General features: G+C 40.3%; 2 protein-coding genes across 4 annotated transcripts; one reads left to right on the forward strand and one right to left on the reverse strand.

Annotated features, from left to right (window-relative positions):
* Window positions 1-975: 975 nt before the first annotated feature.
* Window positions 976-15,357, forward strand: tac3a (tachykinin precursor 3a). Of its 3 annotated transcripts, none has more exons than XM_038283156.1 (7): window positions 976-1,171; window positions 14,190-14,305; window positions 14,387-14,483; window positions 14,614-14,643; window positions 14,724-14,777; window positions 14,923-14,986; window positions 15,102-15,357. In XM_038283156.1, the coding sequence occupies exons 2-7, from the start codon at window positions 14,204-14,206 to the stop codon at window positions 15,118-15,120; spliced, it is 366 nt and encodes a 121-aa protein (XP_038139084.1). In that variant the 5' UTR covers window positions 976-1,171; window positions 14,190-14,203; the 3' UTR covers window positions 15,121-15,357. The 3 variants fall into 3 exon arrangements, with proteins under 3 accessions (XP_038139084.1, XP_038139083.1, XP_038139085.1); XM_038283155.1 differs by lacking the exon at window positions 976-1,171 and adding an exon at window positions 13,740-13,900; XM_038283157.1 differs by lacking the exon at window positions 976-1,171 and adding an exon at window positions 13,740-13,900 and having other exon boundaries at window positions 14,617-14,643.
* On the reverse strand, window positions 15,291-23,982 carry LOC119782263 (glycoprotein-N-acetylgalactosamine 3-beta-galactosyltransferase 1-B-like). The gene is made up of 4 exons (XM_038283154.1): window positions 23,764-23,982; window positions 19,864-20,118; window positions 16,950-17,614; window positions 15,291-16,517 (listed from the first exon to the last, which is right to left on the reverse strand). The coding sequence occupies exons 2-4, from the start codon at window positions 20,072-20,074 to the stop codon at window positions 16,170-16,172; spliced, it is 1,224 nt and encodes a 407-aa protein (XP_038139082.1). The 5' UTR covers window positions 20,075-20,118; window positions 23,764-23,982; the 3' UTR covers window positions 15,291-16,169.
* Between the last annotated feature and the right edge of the window lie 821 nt (window positions 23,983-24,803).

A 24,803-nucleotide genomic window follows, 5' to 3' on the forward strand; every position in this document is an offset into this window, starting at 1 on the left:
AAGCAGGATGGCTTAGAAGAGAGTGACAAACTGTTTTTCTGTGATGGGGTTCACACTTTCCGGATACCCTTCGGAGTTATTGGCCAGAGATGCCGCACATTGTACAAAGCACCATATTGGATATGAACATAGCTAAACCTGCACTCTGTGATTTCTCACCTCTTCATTGTGTCTTCTCACCTTTACACATGCTTCTTGCTGCGTAGGTTTGCACAATGTCTTTGCATCTCCCCCATATAGGGGCTGGTGCGTCATCCTCCCCTTCAAAGTCTAGAGTGAAAGTTACTTCATCTTTTTACTCTTATGCCATTAAAGTCTGCACAAATGGATGACTGGCAGCTCAATCAGAAAGGCAGGAGAGGAATCACACTGTGGTGGTACTGCAGGCTCTATCTGCTGCTCTCAAACATCAAATCAGTTACACAAAGGCTTGAATGTTTGTTTCAGTGGTTGTGTTTGCAGTAAAGTACAATTAGTAACATAGTATTTTCTTTCAAAATATCTAAAACTGGCTGAGTACAAATGTGCACTGCATAAATCACCTTTGGATTTTTTTTTGAGACATTTTAAAAAGTTTTCTTTCCACCTACCCAGCAATTTTTTTATTATAGAATCCCATGAAACATAGTAATGTCAGGATCTTCACTGATAGCTCACCTTAATTACTCATGCCTTTCACCTGCTTAACTCTGTCCAGCTCCTAATCATCACTCATCTCATCCACCTGCCCATTTCCTTTATATTGGGCTCAGTTCTAGCTATCAGGGCCGTTCATTGTTTGATTATCATTGTTTGATTTCTGTTTGTTCCCTGTTTGCCTTCTGTTAGTGTCCTGTCTATCACTTTTAATATTTACCAGGTTCATGTCCTCATTTCCAGTAGGAGATCATTTTCCAGCCCATGTCTTCAGGCTAGTTTTAATCCTTAACCAGTGGTGAGAGCGTTTCAACTTTTCCTGAGTGGTTCTGTTTTCCTGATTCCATTCCCTCTCACCAACTGTCCCTGTGTGATCTGCTTGCCTGAACCTCTGTTGGACTCCTGCTGGATTTTGACTGTACTCCCCAGTGTGTTTCTGTCTGAGCCGAATGCTTGACGCACTGGACTCTGAACCTGCCTTCGCGCTCTGGATTCCTGGAAACTGGACCTGCTGTTCCTGAGTGGACTGTACCAGGTAAGCGACCCACTCTAATTATGATCTTCTGTTCAGATGATCGTGGTCACTTGCCTGTGTTTCTCTCTACAGAATCAGTGATGGGTTGCGCCCTGCACCTGCAATCACTGTGGTCGTAGTTCCAATAGCAGCGTGCTTCTGTTTCTGTTTTATTTTAATGCTTTGACATTTCCTGCTGGCTGTCTCACCTTGAATACTGGGTCCATCTGTCCCCTTTTATGACAAAGTTTATGTGACCTGGAAAAAAAAAAAAGAAAGCTTTAGGTGTGAGAAAAGATTTGCAAGCCAATACAAATCTAAACTGGTACAGAGCTTTAATCTTTCAGTGGTGTTCCGCTCAAGGTTTCTCACCGATTGTCCACTGACATTGACAAATTGTTGTCTACATGAAAAGTTATCAAGGTCATGCACACAGTAACTTTATAGGTATTGATACTAGAATAAAAAATTGTAGAAAGGTTTTTTCAAAATATTATTTTCAGAAAGCTCAATTAAGCTTTTTTTTAAGGGGTCTGTGCAATTTACAGACAGACGGAGGAGGTAATTAATTCATTTAAATCAGCTGGCATATGTCACCAGCATCACATAGGGCTATAAATTCACACAAGCTAAATAAACTGTAACAAAGTTACAATAACATTCTGCAAAAAGTGAATTACAAATAAACAATAAAAATCAAAGTGTGTTTCGCTTTAAAATCTAATTCCACTTGCATATCATTTTACATATCTATTGAAATCAAATGCAATCACATGATTAAAATTGTTCTTTGTTTTAGTAAACTTTTTGCAGTGTAAACACTCTTCAGGAACACTGAAAATTAATCGTTCAGTGCATTTTCTCTTTGTGGGATTTAAGGGACATTCAAAAGTCACAACTTTTTACGTATCAAGTACAGAGCATGCAATCTTAATATGTATTACAGAGACTTGAACCATGAAAAATTTTCACAACATTTAAGATCTTATCTAGTTAGCTGTATTTTTTTTAAAAAACAGGTCAATTTGTTTTTAATTTTCGTAAGTATTCTGCAAAGAAAAAACATCAAACCTTTAAAAATTCTTAGTAACTTCAATCCATAGATACCACAAATGTGTACTGATACTGGTTAGCATGGTATATCACAGGCTGACCAGATTTCTACCATAATTATGGGGACATTTTCAGCTTGCAGAAAAAGCAAATTGACTTAAACGTGATCAGGGTGAAATAAAGTTAATTGGACAGGTAACTTTCATTCATCTTTGTAAATGTATACATTAAAGTCCAAAGCCAGATTTATTCTCTACACAACGTTAGAATTTCTTAAAAGTGGTCAAACCAATAAACTAATATTTGTTGGGAACAAAAATTTGTTGGCAAATGATTTATTTTAATGTATGTGAGCATGCAAAGTTGTGTTTGAATGTATACACACCTATATTGCTGTTTATATATCAGATAAGCAAGCAAGTCTATGTGTGAGATTACCAAGGAATTCCACCTATAGGAGCTTATCTCTTGTACTACAAGGTCTCTCTCTCCCTCGCATTCTTGCATTGTCTTGCCTTTTTCTCATTCTGTGTCATGAAAAGAGGACAGATGGACCCAGTATTTAAGGAGAGACAGTCAGTAGGCAAGTTCAAAACGTTTATTAAATGAAGAGCAAAACTAAAAGGGGAGCTGCTAGGATCTGTTATTACAACTGCAGGTGGGGGGTGGGGCACTGCCCAAACTTGGACACTCTGTTTGTGGGAGAAACACAGGTAAGTGACCACAATCATCTGACAGAAGATGATTATCAGAATTGGTCACTTACCTGGTTTAACAGTCCAGTCCAAGAGTGTCCCCATTGCTGCAGTCCTAGAGGTTTTGCAGGAAGCCGATCCTGGTCAGGGATTCAAAACAGACAGAAACAGGCAGGATCCAGGCTTCCAGGGATCGTAGAGCACCCAGGCAGGTTCAGAGTCCAACAGGGTCCGGAAGCGTGAACAGGTAGTCACACACAGGAGCAGACAGGATCAGGTGCAGACGGGGAGGCTCAGCGGAAGAGGGTAGCAGAGACAGGACGTGGAACCAGAACTTGATGCAGGACCTTTGAACTGGTCTCTACCTTGGAGCCAGGCTTACTTGGATAAAAACTGATCCTCCCTGCGTACAGAGCCAAAAACCCAGAGGGCTCAGCAGGGGAGGAACAGTGGACGATTAGGAGACAAGACAGACACAAAAAACCCTTTCCACTGGCCACCAGGATCCAAAGCATGAACCATGAAATAAACAGAACAGACTAACAGAAAAACAAATAATGATCTGGCCCCGAATGCTCAGGCTGAACAGAATATAAACCAAAGGAAATAGGTGAGAGGAATAAATGATAATTGAGGCAGAGAGGGAAAATGACAGGTGAAAGAAATTACCAATTAAGGGAGAGCAAACAGGCCAGATCATGACATTCTGTTTGACTTGCTTTATTTTACTTCTCAGTCTTCATCTTTAGTTAATCAAAATACATACTAGCCCTGTTCTTTTTTATCAGGGATAATGTTGACAACACTATTGATATATACTGTGTGAACCTAACTTTAATCATGGCAAGGATCAGTCAAGTCCATTGTAAATGAATACATTCACACATACCATATCACAGGATAGGCTTCTGTAGGCGCAGACAAGCTCAGGCTTTGCTTTTCCATTTCAATTTATTTTCAAAGGCAGCCCATGAATTTCTTCTCCTACTGTCTGTGATATAAACTGTAGCAAAGCTTTTACCTGACTACTAAAATAAAGGTCCACACACATTTTGTTCTTATTCTCAAAACACTATTATTACGATACATATTTTTTAACATTAAAACTAGTCAGTGGCAGAACTTTAGATTCAATTCAATTAAATTCAGTTTCAGTTTATTTATATAGCGCCAATTCACAACACATGTCAATTTAAGACTTAGACTTCTTTATTTGTCATTTTGTATGCACAGGGTGCATACAGAACGAAATTGCGTTACATACAGCTTATGAACGTTGCATTGATATTTCACAATGGCACGAGTTATAGAAAAATACAAAAAGTGCAGCAGTGGTCAAAGTGTGAACAGTGCAGAGGATAAGAGACAGTGTGCAAGTTGCAGGGTTCAGTGCAAAATGGCATTTGTGCAAAAAATGCGTTATTGAAAAATACAATGAGATGAACAATTTAAAGGGCTAAAAGTTAAAAGTTCAGCAGCATTTGATGCCCGATAATGTGCAATAGGTGCAGAGTTCGGATTGTGGATCAAAGGTTCAACAGTCTGATGGCAGTGGGGAAGAAGCTGTTGCACAACCTGGTGGATCTGCAGCGGATGCTGCGGAACCTCTTTCCAGAGGGCAGCAGGGAGAACAGTCCATGGTGGGGGTGTGAGGGGTCTTTGATGATATTACGGGCTCGGGACACACAGCGCTGTGATGAAATGTCCTTAATGGAGGGAAGAGGAGCCCCAATGATTCCTTCCGCTGTCCTCACCACCCTCCTCACATTCTTCCAGTCAGAAGCTCTGCAGCCTCCACACCACAGAGAGAGACAGCTGGTCAGAACGCTCTCTATGGTGCTTCTGTAGAAGGTTGTGAGGATGGGCGGGGGCAGGCGGGCTCTCCTCATCCTCCGCAGAAAGTACAAGCGCTTCTGTGCCCTCTTCACTAGAGATGAAGTGTTTACAGTCCAGGTGAGGTTGTCCGTGATGTGCACCCCCAGGAACTTTGTGCTGCTGACCACCTCCACAGCTGAGCTGTTGATGAGCAGTGGAGCATGGTGGGGGCGGTTTTTCCTGAAGTCGACGATGATCTCCTTCGTCTTCTCCACGTTCAGGATCAGACTGTTTTCACTGCACCAGTCCACCAGCTGCTCCACCTCCTCTCTGTAGTCCCGGTCGTTGTCGTCCCTGATGAGGCCCACCACCGTGGTGTCGTCCGCAAACTTCACGATGTGATTGGTGGTGAACCTGGGGACGCAGTCATATGTCATCAGGGTGAACAGCAGGGGGCTCAGGACGCAGCCCTGAGGGGAGCCCGTGCTGAGGGTGATGACATCAGAGGTGTTCTGACCGACCCGGACTGACTGAGGTCTGTTGGTGAGGAAGTCCAGCAGCCAGTTTCGAAGGGGTGTGTTGAAGCCCAGATGTTCCAGCTTTCCCACCAGGTGCTGTGGGATGATGGTGTTAAACGCTGAACTGAAGTCCAGGAACAGCATCCGCACGTGGGTGTTCTTCTCCTCCAGGTGGGCCAGGCTCAGGTGAAGAGCAGAGGAGATGGCGTCCTCAGTGGAGCGGTTTCGCCGGTAGGCAAACTGGAACGGGTCGAGTGTTGGGGGGAGACTGGAGACGATGTGTTCCTTTACCAGCCTTTCAAAGCACTTCATCATGATGGGAGTCAGTGCGACGGGCCGGTAGTCGTTGTAGCAGGTGACTTGAGGTTTCTTTGGCACTGGGATGATGGAGGCAGACTTGAAGCATGCTGGCACTGTGGCTTGCTCCAGCGAGGTGTTAAAAATGTCCGTGAGGACACCAGCTAGCTGACCTGCACACTCCTTGAGCACCCGCCCAGGTATGTTGTCGGGACCTGGGGCCTTCCGCGGGTTGACCCTCCTCAGAGTCTTCCACACGTCGGCTGTGTCAAGGCAGAGAACCTCCTCTTCCTGATGTGGGACAGCCTTCACTGCTGGAGTGCGATTTAGTGCCTCAAACCTCCCAAAGAAGTTATTTAGTCCGTTTAGGAAGTCAGCATCAACTTCATCCACCGGGGCAGGGGGCGTGTTGTAGTCTGTGATCGCCCGTATGCCTTGCCACATGCTCCTGGTGTTGTTGGCGTCGTGGAACAGATGCTGGATTTTCTGGTTATGGTTCCGCTTTGCTAACCTGATGGCACGGTTCAGGGTGGCTCTAGCTGTCCTCAGTGCCTCCTTGTCACCAGACTTGAAGGCTGAGTTCCGTGCTTTTAGCGCGTGGCGGACCTCCTCAGTCATCCAGGGCCGTTGGTTGGCTCGGGTGGTGATGGTCTTTGTTGTGCTGACGTCCTCGATGCAGTGGTTGATGTAGGCTGAAACAGTCATGGCGTACTCATCAACATTGATCTTGTTGTCATATGTTGCTGCTGATTTGAACATGTCCCATTCAGAGCATTCAAAGCAGTCCTGGAGTGCATCCATGGCCCCCTCCGTCCAGACCCTCACCTGCTTCACTGTAGGTTTTGCTCTGATCAGCAGGGGTCTGTATGCAGGAATTAGCATCACAGAAAGGTGGTCTGAGGAGCCGATGTGGGGGCGGGGGGCTGCTCTGAATGCGTCTTTTATGTTTGTATAAACTAAGTCCAGAGTGTTCTCTCCACGAGTAGCAAAATCCACGTGTTGATAAAAATGAGGGAGAACAGTTTTCATATTCGCCTGATTAAAATCTCCAGCAATGATGAAAACGCCCTCTGTGTGTGTAGATTGCAGCTCAGAGACAGTCCGATAGAGAACACTCATGGCCTCCTTTGTATCAGCGCTGGGGGGGACATACACCGCTGTGATGGTAACAACAGTGAACTCTCTGGGCAGGTAAAAGGGTCTGCAGCTAACAGTCAGAAGCTCTATGTCCGGAGAGCAAAAACTTGAGACTATTCTAGCATTTTTACACCAGTTGTTATTGATGTAAACACAGAGTCCGCCTCCTCGGCTCTTACCGCTGAGTTCTTTGTTTCTGTCGGCGCGGAAAGTAGCTAGCCCCTCCAGGCTAATGGCGTTGTCCGGGGTTGATGATGTGAGCCACGTCTCTGTCAGAATGAGAGCGCAACAGTCCCTAAACTCCCTCTTTGCTGAGAGCTCGAGTTGAAGATGGTCAGTTTTGTTATCCAGTGAACGTACGTTGGAGAGCAGGATGGATGGAAGCGATGGTCTGTGGGGGTTAGCCTTTAGCTTGGCTGCTAAACCTCCGCGACAGCCGCGTTTCCTCGGCCGGCTGCACCGCTTTCGCTTGGCTCTCCTCCAGCGTGAGCCGCTCGACGGGTCCGCTGCATCGCAGGCCTCCGGGGCTTGATCCCGGAGCACTCCGGAGTCACGTAAACAGTCGAGCGTAGTGGTGGTTACAAGTCCAAATACACTGCATGATCGTAACTCCAGCAGGCGCTGGCGGTCCAGTGATGATCTGCTAGGTAGATAAGCAGTTTGCAGCGGGTTTGGCGGTATATTTTTATGAAAATCTCCGCAAGTTGGTCGGAGCTGTATGCCAGCCGCTGCCGCCAGGGGCGCCGCCATTTTGCGTCTTAAGGCACTTTACAGTTCACCAGATCGTTCAGTCAAATTGATTCAAAGTTTTCTTTCTAAGGAAAATCAGTTGATTGCATCGACTCATTGACACGAATGCAATCTCTCACACTAAGCATGCTTGTAGCGACAGTGGAGAGGAAAAACTCCATTATAACAGGAAGAAACCTCCAGCAGAACCAGGCTCAGTGTGAGCGGCCATGTGCCAAGACCGACTGGGGTTCAAGAAGAGACAAGCAGAGATACAAAAAGCAGCTGTATATTCCCTGTCCAGGAAACACAGCCAGGCAGACGAGCTTCGAGCCAGCCCCCATGTCAGAGGATGAAGAGAGCACATCCAGCAGGTCATAGTCAGAGAAACAGGGCTACACTGAAAAACAGGCCGATCTCCACCATCTATAAACAAGGGTGTTGATGGCAGCAGCACAGCTGATATTTCTCCCCAGGATGGTGTCACAGCCAAACAGGAACAGACAAGGCAAAGCTACTATGAGAAAAAGCAGAGAGAGCAGAACGTTAGAGATTGAACTACAGTAACAGATTCTGCAGAGTAGGAGAATATAGATAGAAAGAAGCAGAATTATTAAATAGGGGTCCCTATGTCCTCCAGAAGTCTAAGCCTATAGCAGCATAACTATAGAGATAGCTTTGAACATAATGTGCCCTAGTGACTTATCCTGTTTTGCATTTTTGAAATTTATTTCAACCACATTTCACTTGCAGTAAGACAAATCATCCAAATATAGACCACAGAACCCTTGGCCAAAAAAAAAGAAAAATCAGTACAATCTTTAAAGCCAATCAACAGGGTTACTTCCTATTATTCTTTCCTACTGATATATCATGACTGCTTTGAAAGTAGTAAAAATGACCTCCTGTTTCAAAAGAGTGCCTGTTGACTATCCTGCTGACCTGTCAAGGTGAGAGATTGCCCCACAACGTTAAAAGCTGTCTGGAACTCCGAAGGGAGTCCATGTGAGTGCAACAGATGTGAGTCAGGTACAAAGGAAAGACGATATCCAGGTAACATACGAGGAGATAATTCACGTCATAATGTTCAGACGTCCAGAGGCCAGGTGACAATATCTGTGATGTATTGCAGCACCTCTAGCCCTGTAGGAAATATAGTCAATTGTCTTTTGGTTAAATGAAAGGCTTCTTCTGCCTCAGTATGTTATGGATAAACAGCCGTTGGCACTCTTTCCCTTTGCGCTGTGTTCCAAGACTAGGGTTGCTTTGATTAGCAGGGGAGATAAGAAAAAGAAACATTCATCAATAATGTAAATATGCCATTAATGACTTCCCTATTTCCGTTAGATCTCCCCTTCCACACCCCTGCACGGCTTCAACCCTCAATCCCCACCCTTTGCAACATTACATGCAGAATAAAGATAAATATAGTAAAAGGAAGTGATTGATACAAAAGGTGGTAAAAGAAAAAAATAAAATGAATCATCTCATGCTAAATCTACAAATGTAGCAGCATCTATTATCTGCAGCATAATTCCAGCAGCCTGTTGACAAACTTTGCTTTATTCAAATATTTATGCTCATTTGCATTCCCAATGAGTGCGCACACATACACAAATACACACAATCATAGCTGTAATTGCAAGCATCATTGCAAAAAAGATGATTGGTGTGGTTTGATCTCTACATTTTTTGGGGGGGTTTTTAAGTGTATATTATGTCTGTTTTTATTTGTTTCTTTTTTGAAAACATGAAATGCCTTTTTGATATTTAAATGAGTACTAACTGTCCAAGCAATGCCAATTAAAACGAAAATGATGCCTTTACTGCAACGATGGAGCCAATCAGTTTCAAGTTGATGTGCAGAGAGACACACAATGGATGGTTTTACAAGTTACATGACGCACTTTTCCTTTCACACCAGTTGAAGGGGTTTTACTGGGACATAAACGGCTATGACATAAAATCATTATAACTGGACATTAAGCAGATCCCTCCGTCAAAATCCCTTTAAGGAATGATCATTTAAAATTGTCCAAATATTTTGCAGCAATAGTGACACAGATCAACATGAATGGATTATTTTAGAGGCCGTCCACAGAACAGCTTATAACCCCACACGAAGAGGCCTTTTTGTAACACAAGTCTGGTTAAGAAAATGTTGAACTCTGGAAATCAGTGTTAATTGTAAAACCTTATTTATCCCCTTTACTCAAATGGTAATTATTAAACAGGGCAATCAAACATTTTGTTAATGAACATAAGAATGTTTTATAAGTAGTCTTATGCTCCACGTTTCTGCATTTAGACCTTTGACAGCTTTCGTTTTTGACAACTATCTATCACTGTCAGTATTCAACATAGAATTAGTCTTATTCAAGCAATACATCAAATCGGTCAATATATTATAGTGTCAGGCTGATAGCTTTCCTGTTTTTAAGTCATATAATTGTTATGTTTTGCATAGATGATTTAACATGGAAATTAATATTAGTTTGGGTTTGGGGGTCCATGATAGCTGGAAGACCTCCAAGGCAACTCTCTATTGGCCCAAGACAGCCGTTTTTAGATTTGTATAAGCAGGTAAAGCTGAGTATTTTTGGAAAGTGGCTTCACTGTAATGTTTCTGTTCAAAGGATTTTTTTTTAATCATATATTCCACACTAAACTGTTCTTGATGCAGCAGAAACATAAACTCACTTTGATAATAAATGTTCCATGACCACATGTAAGTGGCGTAATATCAAAAATAGCAAATGGCCTATACAATACATAATCCACCAGTAACTCAGTGCAGATTCTCAGTCATTCACTAAATTAGAAGGCAACCTTTGTTTCTTAAAGTCACCTCTTGTCCAAAGGGGTTCTTCAGTTCTGAGCATCAGTTAGTAGAATTACAAGTAATAAGCCTGATGCATCCAAGCCTATAGACCGAAAAAGGAGAAACCCTTGGGATGGGAGGTTAAACTTAAAACCCAAAACAGTCTGCCTCTCTTTCAGGAGGGTGACCAGACTCCATTCTTACTTATTAGGGGTTTCACAATACATTACATTACATTACATTACAATACAATACAATACAATACAATACAATACAATACAATACAATACAATACAATACACCAAGAGGCTATTTCTTAAAGTTATCAGAGGCTATTTCTTAACGTTATCTAAAAAAAAATTCAGAGTCTCCATGTTCTGCATTCAAAACCTAAATTTCATGCTTCATTAATGCAGACCAATGTATCACATCCCGAATAGGTTGCCTGTTGATCAAATTTCACACTGCAGTGAAAGGTCCCGACAGAGATTAAAGGAATAGTACACCCAAAACATGATTAGCCTTCATTTTCTACTCTCCCCCATGCTGAACAACACTCTGGAGTACTTTTTTGATATCTCAAATGCATCTGGAGATCTGGGAGGCTTCTTGTTGTCTGCTGACATTCAAATAATGGAGGTCTATGGTGACCGAGGCAGAAAGGTCCATAAAAGTCCACAAAAAACGTGTCAATATTCCTCCATACTGCTCATCCAATGTATTCCAAGTGTCCTGAGTGGGTAGCATCCAGAATTGACTCGAAACGAAGTCATTTAGAATGTTTTTAGAGCATAAACAGTAGTGTATAGGATTTCCTGAAAGCGCGCGCGTGCGTGTTCATGACGCTACAGAAGCCGGCAGACCAAACCAGATGAAAGTGCGCATTCAGCGTCTGCTCTGCCGATAATGCAAGCGTAGAAGAAGAAATGTGCTGTTTACCTGTGCAAAGAAAGAAACAACGAAAGAAAAATGTCTGAGGGCTTCAGTGTTGAGGAAGAGCACGAGTTCTTTGCCGAGCTGAATGCGCACTTTCATCTGGTTTGGTCTGCCACGGTTTCCGTAGCGTCGTGAGCTCACTGGCGCGCGCTTTCAGGAAATCATATACACTACTGTTTATGCTCTAAAAACATTCTAAATGACTTTGTTTCGAGTAAATTCTGGATGCTACCCACTCAGGACACTTGGAATACATTGGACGAGCAGTATGGAGGAATATTGACACGTTTTTTGTGGACTTTTATGGACCTTTCTGTCTCGGTCACCATAGACCTCCATTATTTGAATATAAGCAGACAGCAAGAAGCCTCCCAGATCTCCAGATGCATTTGAGATATCAAAAAAGTACTCCAGAGTGTTGTTCAGCATGGGGGTGAGTAGAAAATGAAGGCTAATCATGTTTTGGGTGTACTATTCCTTTAAAACTATAAATGTATATTTGCAAAGCAAAAAGTCTTAATAAATTGTGCATTCAAACAGCCTTCATCTATTTATGAGGAATATGTCATAGAGTTGCTCATGCATTACAGGTGGCATCATCTGTTTAAATTTGAATACCACTTCCTGCATTTTCTGTGAGAACAGGCTTGAATAAATCAGACTGCATGCTGCATTTAGCAGGTAGGAGTTTAGACTGTAGCAAAGCTGAAATGAAAAGATATTTAGTTTAATTTCTTGGGACAGCAAATCATTATATGGAAGATAAGAGTCTGTTTGATTCTGTTCTATTTTTGTAACTGTTATGTTTTTATTGATGTTTTCAAAGATAGGTGGAAAGATATTTTAATCAATCCTGAAAAATCAAAGGCATTTTTCTCAGGAAACTCAAAATGTTTGTTCTGTCTCTGGTTAAAAAAAAAAGTAGATCCCCGTGGTCTTTACATGTTTTAGAAAGTCTTATAGTAGGCTAATCCTCTTCTACCTTTTTTTTTTTATGGAAATGTACTGTAACCATTGTTTCCAGCACAAACACCATATTAAAAAAAAATCTGTGGAAAGACCCTAAAATGAAAATCTCTCATAAAGTTAATAATAGATGATAGGATTCCATATCCAGAAACCCTAAAAGTCAATACAACATAGAATTAAAGATATACCAATCTGGTTTATTTCAAGGGTAGTTTTATTATTCTCTCATTTGTACATCATATGTCTTACTCAGTTACAAATCCAACATTGGCCCTATTTAGGCCAAGCCAAAATGTTAGGGCATGGGCTCTAATTGGGCTTCTTGTAAAGGATCCACTTTTATAACCCATGTTAGCAGAACCAGGTGATCACCCAGTGCAGGTGGGCATTGACTGGCTTTGATAATGCCTGGCTCATCTTATGGCTCATCTTCAAGTGTGACATGTCTTAAGGGGAGGAATGATCTTCCAAAAGAAAAAACACAACGTATTGCCTGACTTAGATTTCTATTTCCTACTTACTGATATATTCAATGGACATCAGTTGTGCATCCGGCCAACCCTCTTACTCTGCAACCCAATCTGTATAGAATGGACACACAATTAACCAACAGAAATCCTTAATGGTTAAAGAGGCATAACAGACTTACCTAATGATATTGGCAACTGTGGCCAAAACACAGAATTGCATCACTCTTCTGCTTGTTCTCATAGCTCAAGCTTGTACATGACAACTTATTTTTTATATATGTACTTCTTTCACCTTAAGTGGAGCTCCCATTGGTGTCTCAGTGGAGCTGGATGCCGGTCTTCTAAGTTTCCACAAAATCCATCTAGTACTGTATATAAAGCTTAGCTTGTTTGTTAGGTGGGGCCGATTTAACATGAAGGTGCTTGACGTCACATCCACAGAGCAGCGCAGGACATTCACACCTGAAGTAGATTCAGGGAAAATGTGCTACAGGCTTATAGATGCATCAGCACTGAACTACTGAGGTGTCAGTCTGCTCATGAAATAATATTTCAGTACTGAAAAAAATGAACTTTCTCTTTTTTCCCTAATGGCACCCGTAGGTCATGGCTTTCTGGGCAGAGGGTCACTGCCTCTCTGGAAAACAACTGGTGCACATATACCTTTTTTTGTAACCCAATGCAGGGTTTTTTTTTCAGTTTAAATACTCTGTTGTCATGGCATGTGCAATAGGGTAAATAATTATTACACTAAACCGATTACAGGTCATATTTTTGATGCACGGAACAAGAGGAGTAGAAAATAAATGTCAGACCTGACAAGTGGAAGTCTTGTTTTAAAACCTAATTCATCCCTAATTAGCTCTGAGGGCAAAGAAGAGATTAAAGAATAATCAAAACAGACAATTTTGCCTGATATTAGAAATGAGAACATTAGTCCTTAGTTGAAATGAGTCAAAATCATGTAGATAAATAAAAAGCATCTATTTTATCCATGTATAGTCTTTCCTTCCCCAGCATAAGGAGGTTCCCAAACCTGTGCTCCCGTTACGTTACCTTGGCTTTTTTTTTTATCATTATTTGACGTCCGGGGGTGTGGAAGGGTGGGGGTGCACTCAGCGGCATGACATAAGACCTGCTGCCCATCCTACGCTCCAGCTGCTGATTGGCTTTACGCAGGTTTCTGCCTAATATTTAACACCGCAAAGCTTGGAGGTCTCATTTATCTAGACCGGATCTTAGCGCAGCATCCATCAACAAGGCGCAAGCAGCTGACGCGCAATTCCAGTTATCTGCAAGGGATTAAACAGGTAAAAATAAATATATCAATGAATATCTGAAAGTTTTATGCTCACTTTAACCTTTCATTGATGATTTAGGTTTAAAACTCAAATTGTTGTTTATGCCGAATGTTTTAATATGCACGGAAAAAATACAACTTTAATTGAATCGCATCTATGATGGTTAAACCTTAAACGGCGCATCTTTGCGCGCAGTTTGCGCGCAGCGGATGCATGCATTTATTTCCTCCAAAAACCTATGTCATTTCTCTGTATTAATAAATAATGAATGACTGGAACTGTAAATGTTTACGGACAGGATCTGCTGAGAAAATGAGACGAAGCCTTCTCCTGGTGACTTTGTTCCTCATTATGAAACTTCGCTCCAGCCATTCCAGGTGCGAGGAAACCGGAGCGCGCAGATCCTCCTCAGACGTAGGTTTTTGCTGTATCGCTTAGATCAAGTAGTTTTTTATTTTAGGGCAACTGACTTTTATATTCATCCATCTTCCACAGACTACAAGACTGGAAGATATAAAGCGGAACATTCTGAGAAGATACACAGATTTGGATTATGACAGCTTTGTTGGATTGATGGGCAAAAGAAACGCGGGTTGGTCTAATTTTATATGTGCTTTATGTTCAACTATATTACCTAATGATAAAATGTCTAATTGCCTTTTTTTTCCTTTTGGGGATAATCGTTTGATTTTCCTGTTTCCGACAAAATATTACTCTTCCAGAAGAAGAGGACGTGGAATCCCAACAAAAAAGTGAGATATAATTATAATGTTTACAACTGTATCTGTTAAATTTGTTATAGGAAATATTAATTTGATTTTTTTATTATTAGGGGAAATGGATGACTTATTTGTTGGTCTTATGGGAAGAAGAAGCTCTGACTCTGGTGAGTGTTATAGATGAATGGGGGAAATAACTAGAGCACTGCTTGCTGTATCAGCTGTTCATGTTCCTCCCTTCAGTTCAGAAAGAAACAATATGGGACTTATAATTTCTGTTCCTGTAATGAGACTTTTTCTCTGCTCCCTTAGATAGTCCCTGGAGGAGAGAATATCCAGAGCGCAGAGGAATCCTTCTCAACAAATCCAGGCTGAGGTGAGTCCTCAGAAATAGATGGAGCTAGAAAGATTTTTTCCTCATACTATAATATCTTTAAAATATCTTTTGTTAAACAGAATTATATTATATATATATATAACTTATTTTTTAGGTTACTTCAGGGGCTGTAAACATTCAGCCAGACCTTTTTCCGTATGGCTTCATCAACAGAAATTCACAAAGGAGTAGGAACAGCCAACAAGTCTGAAGGAAAAGAAGTCGAGCAGCTGGTTCATGAAAGCCACCATAAACCAAGCAGATTGTAACTATTTTATCTGCAAGAAAGAATAATTAGAAATCATAATTTCAGTTTCTTTATTTTCTCTGTCCTCTGTTCAAAGTTGAAAATAAAAGTAACTTTTTGTATACATTGTCTTACTTTTATTCAATGTTGATGTATTCTTGCAAGCTTTTGGGATTACAAAACGACTCAACAAGTTGTACATCATTAGAAATGTGTGTTTATACCACTTATTAAATTGGTATAATATATTATATGTTTATTACCACTCTGAAACAGGTTGCATTTAAATGAGCTTTGCATCAGAGTTAAAAAACAAATTTCAGCACAGTTGTGGCTGTAACAACAACTGTGCTTTTAAAAACACATTAAATCATGAGCAGCAGATGAAAACAAATTAGTATCCTGACTAGAAAGATAAAGGTCTCCAAGTAATCAAAAATAATTTATGCAAAAAAAGCTTTAAAAAAAAGTGGAATTATAATTTAAAATCAAATGTAACACAAATGTCAAACGAAAGACTGAAACCAGCTTCATAATGGGATGTGTGTTGCATTTAATAGGAAAAATCGATGTTTTAAGTAAAAATGTTTCTGCATCACTAGAAAATAATAGTGGCAGGGTCTAAAATCAAGACACATTAAAACAAAACAAAAACAATCAGGTACGCTAGGTGAAGAAGAAAAAAATAAATAAAAACAGGCTACACACAGCTGCCTCTGAGCCATAATTAATTTGTCTCAACTCCCACTGGGAGCACTGTCTGTGAAACACTGACATATTCTCATATCCAAGAGGCATCGCTTGAGGACTTCAGCCAGTATGATACACAGGCAGCAACCCTCTGAGAGGCAAACGTTTCCTTCTTTGATCACCCTGTCATGATATGGAAGTCGCTGCAGTTAAAGCTCACTTAGCAGCCTGAAGAACTGCAGGGAATCAATGATGGCTGCCTTGTCTGCTTGCAGTCCTATTTATAGGTAAATTAAAACTGGCATTATCTTCTGTGCCCCTCTCTGCACGCTTCTCTTCTGCCGCTTGGTTTTCCCTGACGAGAGCAGATGCTGTGTGATTGGCTTTGTCCTTCACCCCTTTAGCCAGTTTTAAGTTCAAAATTTTGGCTGCTTTCAACGGCGGGGCCAGCCTCTGTCTGCGGCGAGCAGAAGGCAGATAACGCGGTACGTAGCCATAAGCTCTCAGATGGTAGGTGTAATACTCCAGAATGTACATCAGCTCTGCCTCCACATAATGGAATGACACGGTGAGGTCTGAGCAGCACTGTGGCCCCTTTAAAAAAAGGCAAAAAAACATCAAAAATTTAAATTGCAGCGAAAAAAAAAGTTTAACATTTTGTATCAGATATTCTGACATAGCAATTAAATTTATGTGCAGAATACAGAGAGATGCAGTTATATAAACATAAAAAAGATTTGTTTTTTCAATATGTTCTGTGGCATCTCAATTATATTGCTGGATCTTAGGTTAAAAAGCTTCTCTTTTAGAGCAAACCAAAGGGATGAAATGTAGAAGAATTAAACAACACAGTCTCTCTCTCTCCATGCAGTCTCTCATCCGGATAGCTTCCAAATTGCCTCTTTCTAATAAGGTTAATCCCATCAGAGGATGTCTGCCTCATCAGAACATTTAAAGATTTACTGCCACAGCTCCATTTCCCAGCACTAAACCTTAGAATCAGATATAACATGTAAAAGAACTTGCCTCAACAATTGGGTAAAAACAATAACTCCAGTACCAGAAGCTCTTAGGGAACTTTGTGGTGAGAAGGTGCTCTGGCACAAACGGGTGAAAAGTTTCTCTGTGCAACGTGTCTCTGGAGTCCCCAGCCAGAACACCCATCTTCTCCAAACACTGCCCCAGCGCCAGGTCTTCGACAGGAGTCGTGTGTGTGCAAGCCTTGGTTCGGAAACCTTTGACAAACCGTCTGAGGGCCTCCTTACTGAGCACATAACCTGCACCTCCACTCATGTAACCCTGTTTGGTGTACGGCTTAAAGCGTTTACCAAAATAGATGGGCTCTTCAGGGGTGTGGTTGGACAGAAGCCAACGTAGGTTATCAACCACCACAAAGGTGTCATCGTCCGCTTTAAGGAACCAGTCAGCTTGGTTCATGTGGTGCTCGTAGACGTAGTGAAAGGCCTGAATGGTTTTCCAGTAGAGTTGATCGCGGCCCTCTTTAGTGCCCAGCCCCACAGTGGGAAAGGAGGGGTCTTCCACGGAGCTCATAAACAACACAACATCACAATGTCGACTCCAAGTGGCTCGGACATGACGGGCCCTGCTCTGGAGGTTATATGGCCCCGTCATCACCCAACAGAGAATACGAACCCTCTGGGACAGCATATCTGCTACCTGGCTGTCTTCATCTAGAAACAGAGGAGAAGTTTACAATGTTACAATTTTTCCTTTAATTCAAAGCATGTTTGGTTCTTTAATTACAGTTTGTGACTTTACAGTTGACTTTGCTGCTTTTGTTGGATTTGTTCCACCTGGATGAGCGGTTAGCAACAGGAGACATTTGCTTGCATTGTTTAGTGATTATATGGTTTTAAACAATTAATTATAAAAATCTGCATTTGTGGTTTGCACTTGTATATAAAAAAAAAACCCTGCACAAACAAATACCAAAAGACATCAAATCTAAAATGCATTATGATCTTACGCTATTTTTAAAGAAGAAATCAAACATCATTCTGTGGATGTCCAAAGCTAGTAGGAACACCATGTATCCTTTTCATTCTGCTTCAGTTATATGCACTACTTTCTGTATGTCACACAAAATCCCCCAAAATAACATGAACGTCTATGGCTGTGAAAAATTGTCTTTCTTTTTGAAGATAAGTTACAACAGCACACCATGGTGTGCCTTTGAAAGCAACGCTATGGCTACGTTCACACTGCAGGCCTTGATGCTCAATTCCAAATGTTTTGTGAAAGCCGATTTTTTTTGCGTTGCTGTTCACATTTCCAAATATATGCGACTTGTATGTTATCTCCTGTGCAGTCATATAATGCAAGTGTCCCGCATGCGCAGTAGAGGACGCAATGACGTCACAGGGCAGCGTGCTCTGTGTTTATGGAAGTAAAAATGGATGGCAGTGCTGGAGTGCATCCAGCGGTCTTTCCCAACCATAAAAACACAATCTTTTCAAGACGGTTAAACATAAATACTGCTCTCCGCATCATTGTCTGCCATTTTTGTTGTTTTTCTTGTTGCTTCTTTATGAAAAGACCCCAAAATAGTGACCTTTGTCGAGCATTAATGGCGTTCAGGTCAGATGAATGTGACCTGGCCATTCAGACACAGGTCACATTTGAGAAGATCAGATTCGTATCTGATTCAGGACCACATAGCCAAGCGGCCTGGGTCGCATTGGAAACAATCAGATCTGTGTTGTTCAGACTGCCATGGAAAGATCAGATCCAGGTCGCATATGGTCCGAAAAATTGGATTTATGTCACTTCAGGCTGCAGTGTGAACGTAGCCTATGTCATTTTTGACAAATGTATAAGCTTAATTTAAGTTACTGTATATTAAATGATTTTTCAGGTCAACACCCGACACTTAGAGTCAATATTTATCATATGTAACCTGAACCCCTCTTCACTGCAGTCTGAGCTCCCCTTAAAGATAAACTTTAAAAAAAAAAAAAGAGAGAGCTGTAATCCTTTCCTGATCAAACATATTTTTCACTCTCTAATTTAGGATTTAATCTATAAGTAACCCCATGACTTCTTAACTCTACTAGTCCATAGTGGTCTACTAAACATCTAAAACACTGAGGTAGATGGTTTAATTTTGTGACAGGGCAGAAGTTATAGGTCTAGCACCCCTAGCTACACAGTGCTGCTTAAAGGCATACTAATTAGCATCTACTCTAGAAATATCTAGTTGTTGCTATTTAACCCTGGCAAGATTTAAAAGGACAGGTTAGGTTGTTGGCAATATAAATTATAATGAGAACCAGCACATCATAGGGTAGCTCTAACCTGTTTAAAAATAAACAAAATTATAAAAAGATAAGTGTGCTTTAATTTTTTTTCCTTTTTTTCCCCTTTAATTTAAAACAATACTTGTTTAAAATCTAATCTGGACATGGCTTAACTTCGAAAGAGTTATTTATTAAACTGAATTTATTCCAAAACACTATAAAACCAATTGGTTATTCTAAATTACCTTTAGAAAACCATATCTGTTTAGTTTCCCCTGCAGGTCGTTTTAAAATGATAGGATCCTGCTGTCATGTCCCGTTCATGGGACGTATGTGGCGAAATTTGCAGCCTCATACTTCCACGAGTACGGTCTGTCCACCATTACAGCATTTTAAAGGGCAAGTTAGACCCTACCTGGGGTTAAAGAACAACAGCCGATTTATACCATGATTTTACAGATGTTTCAATACTGTTTTTGGTTATTTTTGTGCAACAGGTTAACAGGATACATTGCTAAATGAAAACTAAAGAGGTTGAGGATTATCCTGGGACTCTTCAATAAATATTACAGATCTGAACTGACTTAGCGGTTTGATACTTCAAATCTCACAGGTAAGATTTGCTTTCACATTGTAACTGAAGGATTTTTGCTGTTAATTGATTGCATACATATGCACAGCACCTGGATGGTGAGGAAGCAGCAGGTTGAGGAGTGCACCTCCTTCCTTTCTCCAGCTGGTCGGTCTCTCTCCTGCTACTGTGGCCGTTTCCTGAGCTTCTGAATGTACATGGTAATTTTGTTCAAACCACACCTGCTGCAAGGAGAAGTACATGCAGCACATCCCCACCAGGAAACCCAGTAAGAACGCCCATCTGGTGCTGGGAACCTTCATGGTGAAAACCTCTCCTGTGCTGCAAGGTCAAACTTGAAGCATGTCTAAATGAAAAGAAAAAGACTTCAATTACCTTGATAAGCATCATATACACGAGTATCATCGTTATTATTAAACTCTTATGTAAAAGAATAAGCATCTTCTACAGGAGTGAGTGAAACAGACAATCAAATCGGATGTTTCTTTAGTGCAATCTTTAGTTTGGCATTACAGCATTCTGCCTTCTAATACTATTACCTGAATGCCTCGGAGTACAGCTGGGGGGAAATCTGAAACAGGATTAGTGCTTTTCAAGGTCAATTTAGGATTTTCAGTATTGCAAAGCAAGTTCACCTTTTGTCCGAGTCCGTCACCATTGTAACTTAAATTACAATGTTGGACATCTAACCTTTAGAGGCCAGTGAAAAAAGAAAAAAAAGAAAAAAAAAACAGTCCTCTAAACAAAATGCATCAATTAAAAGTGAAAGATGTCTATTTGTTTCCTCGTCTCTGATATGCACATTTGATTTTTACTTTAAACAGAAAACTGTGAACATGTTATCCGGAAAGAAGCTTATTTTATTTGTATTTTATAATCTGAAAAGGTTACATTACTCCTGATTAAAAAAATACTCTTCATTCATCCAGAGAGTATCACAAACCAAATCATTTGTGGGATCTGAGGGTGTTTCCAAGGATATCACAATGATTAATTATGGTATCTTTAGAAACTTTTGTGTTAGTGACAAGGTTTCCTCCAGACCCTGAAAACTGAATAGGACAATAATCATCCAACAATCATTTCATCCGTACAAGTAAGGGTTTACTTTGTGGCTCAACTTTTTCTTCTCATAACAACCTGGATAAACAAACATTACAGCCAAGACTCAAGAACAAGACATTTAATGCAGCTGAAATTTGGATCCCCCCCCCCCCCCCCCTTTCTTATGCCTATGTGTCGTATTCCACTTTTTGGCTCTGTTTCACAAAAATTCATGTGACAATTAAACTGCTTTTCACCTTTGACTTTGCCTAATCCTGTTGGTCAGACTTGTGTAAAGTTGCTCATAGGGACTCTTTCAACGGTGTCAGAAAAGATGCATTCCTCTCTTGTCAAGGGAAATTTTAACTAGGAAACACTCCACACTTTCTTCTTTCTACCACAGCAGCATGTAAACTAACAGGTTTCAGATGAAGATAAGACAGAGTTATGAACAATAACTTGCAAAACCAGGCTTGCATTTTCACATTGTCACACTCTGAAAAGATTTGATAGATGGATAGCAGTTTTTTTAAGGCTAGAGAAACAAGCAGAATGAATGTGTTTGTTTGCACACAGTTGAACCGGATATCACAGATAATCTCTTCAGGACACCTGATAGTGGGCGGGATATACTGGAGAGCAAGTATACATTTTGTGATCAAAGTGAGAGTAAAAAGAGCAGGAAAAGGAGGTCAAATGTGTGGATTGCAGACCACCAAGCTAAGTTTGAAGAAAAATCTGCAATGGTCAGTAGCTACAGGTGCTGGTCATAAAATTAGAATATCATGAAAAAGTAGATTGATTTCAGTAATTCCATTTAAAAAGTGAAACTTGTATATTATATTCATACATTACATACAAACTCATATATTTCAGATGTTTATTTTGTTTAATTTTGATGATTACAAATGACAACAAATGAAAATCTCAAATTCATCATATCAGAAAATTAGAATATTGTGAAAAGGTTCAAAATTGATGGCCCCTGGTGCAACCCTCTAATCAGCTAATTAACTCAAACCACCTGCAAAAGCCTTTAAATGGTCTTTCAGTCTAGTTCTATAGGCTACACAATCATGGGGAAGACTGCTGACTTGACGGTTGTCCAAAAGACGACCATCGACACCTTGCACAAGGAGGGCAAGACACAAAAGGTCATCGCTAAAGAGGCTGGCTGTTCACAGAGCTCAGTGTCCAAGCACATTAATAGAGAGGCGAAGGGAAGGAAAAGATGTGGTCGAAAAAAGTGTACAAGCAAGAGAGATAACCGCACCCTGGAGAGGATTGTGAAACAAAACCCATTCAAAAATGTGGGGGAGATTCACAAAGAGTGGACTGCAGCTGGAGTGAGTGCTTCAAGAACCACCACACACAGACGTATGAAAGACATGGGTTTCTGCTGTCGCATTCCTTGTGTCAAGCCACTCTTGAACCACAGACAGCGTCAGAAGCGTCTTGCCTGGGCTAAAGAGAAACAGGACTGGACTGCTGGTGAGTGGTCCAAAGTCATGTTCTCTGATGAAAGTAAATTTTGCATTTCCTTTGGAAATCAAGGTCCCAGAGTCTGGAGGAAAAGAAGAGAGGCACTTCATCCACGTTGCTTGAAGTCCAGTGTAAAGTTTCCACAGTCAGTGATGGTTTGGGGTGCCATGTCATCTGCTGGTGTTGGTCCATTGTGTTTTCTGAGGTCCAGGGTCAACGCAGCCACATACCAGGAAGTTTTAGAGCACTTCATGCTTCCTGCAGCTGACCAACTTTTTGGAGATGCAGATTTCATTTTCCAACAGGACTTGGCACCTGCACACAGTGCCAAAGCTACCAGTACCTGGTTGAAGGACCATGGTATCCCTGTTCTTAATTGGCCAGCAAACTCTCCTGACCTTAACCCCATAGAAAATCTATGGGGTATTGTGAAGAAGAAGATGCAATACACCAGACCCAACAATTCAGAAGAGCTAAAAGCCACTATTAGAGCAACCTGGGCTATCATAACACCTGAGCAGTGCCACAGACTGATCGACTCCATGCCACGCCGCATTGCTGCAGTAATACAGGCCAAAGGAGGCCCAACTAAATACTGAGTGCTGTACATGCTCATACTTTTCATGTTCATACTTTTCAGTTGGCCAACATTTCTATAAATCCTTTGTTTATATTGGTCTTCAGTAATATTCTAATTTTCTGATATGATGAATTTGAGATTTTCATTTGTTGTCATTTGTAATCATCAAAATTAAACAAAATAAACATCTGAAATATATGAGTTTGTATGTAATGTATGAATATAATATACAAGTTTCACTTTTTAAATGGAATTACTGAAATCAATCTACTTTTTCATGATATTCTAATTTTATGACCAGCACCTGTATTCAAAAAATCTAAGAAAGAAGAAGTGACAAACTCACAACAGAGCAAAGTCAACAATCAGGACAGCCTTCCAGCTGTCCTACAGACAAGCTACTTTGGATCAAACTGCAAAAGAAGTTATGGTTGATTCATAAAAATAAAAAAATAAAAAAGGTGCCAGGATACAGTTTGCAGGGTTTTTTTTTTTTTTTTTTTTTTTTTTTGAAGAGCTGCAAACCTTAATGTCTCATTTCTCACTGATCTTTGAAGCAGGAGAGACAAAAAAGGCTTAGGATTGATTTCAGAAACAGGAAGTTCAAGGTTTTTCTCCAGATACTAAAACAATAAGCTCCAAGATGTGAATGAAAAATATTAATAGGCCTAAATATGTTTTTAATAGTGTGTATTGATCACAATATAGCTAGAAAGGGCTTAGTTTTTGTTATTGTGTCAATGCCGAGAAAAGCACAAAAAAATAGATACACAAGAGACACGATCTAATTCTATTTTCTGTTTCGATAGTTAACCATTTACGAATGTGTGTTTTTATTTGGTCAAACGGTGAAATACTCATTTTAATCCGGCGCCTGTTTATTACCTTAGCAGCCGGATCAGTCAGTTCTGGACGCGGACAGCTTGACATCCCCTAAAGATTTTGAACGTTTCCTGCAATCTTCTGGAGAAGCTGCTAACATTCAGCGAACCAGTAGCTCTTTATGCGCGGTTGAAGACAATGATTGCATAGAGAAAACCCGTGCATTTTCCAGCTTAACACCATTCAAGTCAACATACGGCTCAGCTCAGGATATGCTGCCTCCCATTGGTCAGCGGGTAGTGACGTATGAGGAAGCAGACTTTAACCTTTAAAAAAAACACTTTTCTAAATGAAAATCTTAACATTACTTTAACAGATAAGTGTTTTTTGTTTGGGATGGAGAAATGTGAACTTGTCAAAACAGAATTTGTATATGTTAAAATAATTTTTTATTATTTATGATAAATATCATATTCACACCTCAAAATATTTACAACAAAAACTTAATTTCAAGATTTTATTTATCTTCTATTAATATCTATATAGAATCCTTAAAATTAAGTGCAAATGATAAAGCCAGGAAAATTATAACTGCCCTTAAAGAATTATAACCCTAGGGCATAGATTTGATTTCGAAATTTTAAAATAATGGTTCTGTTCTGTAAAGCCCTTTGTTGTTATATAAGTTTGTAATTATTAATGTTCTATATTGTTCAAGTATGTTCTTTTTTTGTAATTAAAAAAAAAATCTAAATGAACAGTTTACCCTTATTTCCCACTGGATGTCGCCATAATCCTTTTTACTTTACAAACGTCTAAATGTAATAACTGTGTGGTTGATTCAGTCATTATTTATTGTTACAATATAATTATGTTTTTAATTTTTTAAATGAAAACTGTTCAAATATATGCCACTCATGTTGCACTATGTCCACTTTTCAATTAATCAGTTGACAGATAATATCACTCAACTTTAAAATAACTCAATAATCAATAAATTGCATCTACACATCAGTTCCCAATAATAAACATATATATCTAACTCCTATATACCAAGTGCCTAGATCAAACATCAGTGTTAGGGTACATTTAGTTGTACCACC

The sequence above is a fragment of the Cyprinodon tularosa genome, unplaced genomic scaffold (assembly GCF_016077235.1).
Source record: "Cyprinodon tularosa strain WSP-4 unplaced genomic scaffold, ASM1607723v1 ctg19, whole genome shotgun sequence".
Taxonomy (NCBI): Eukaryota; Metazoa; Chordata; class Actinopteri; order Cyprinodontiformes; family Cyprinodontidae; genus Cyprinodon; species Cyprinodon tularosa.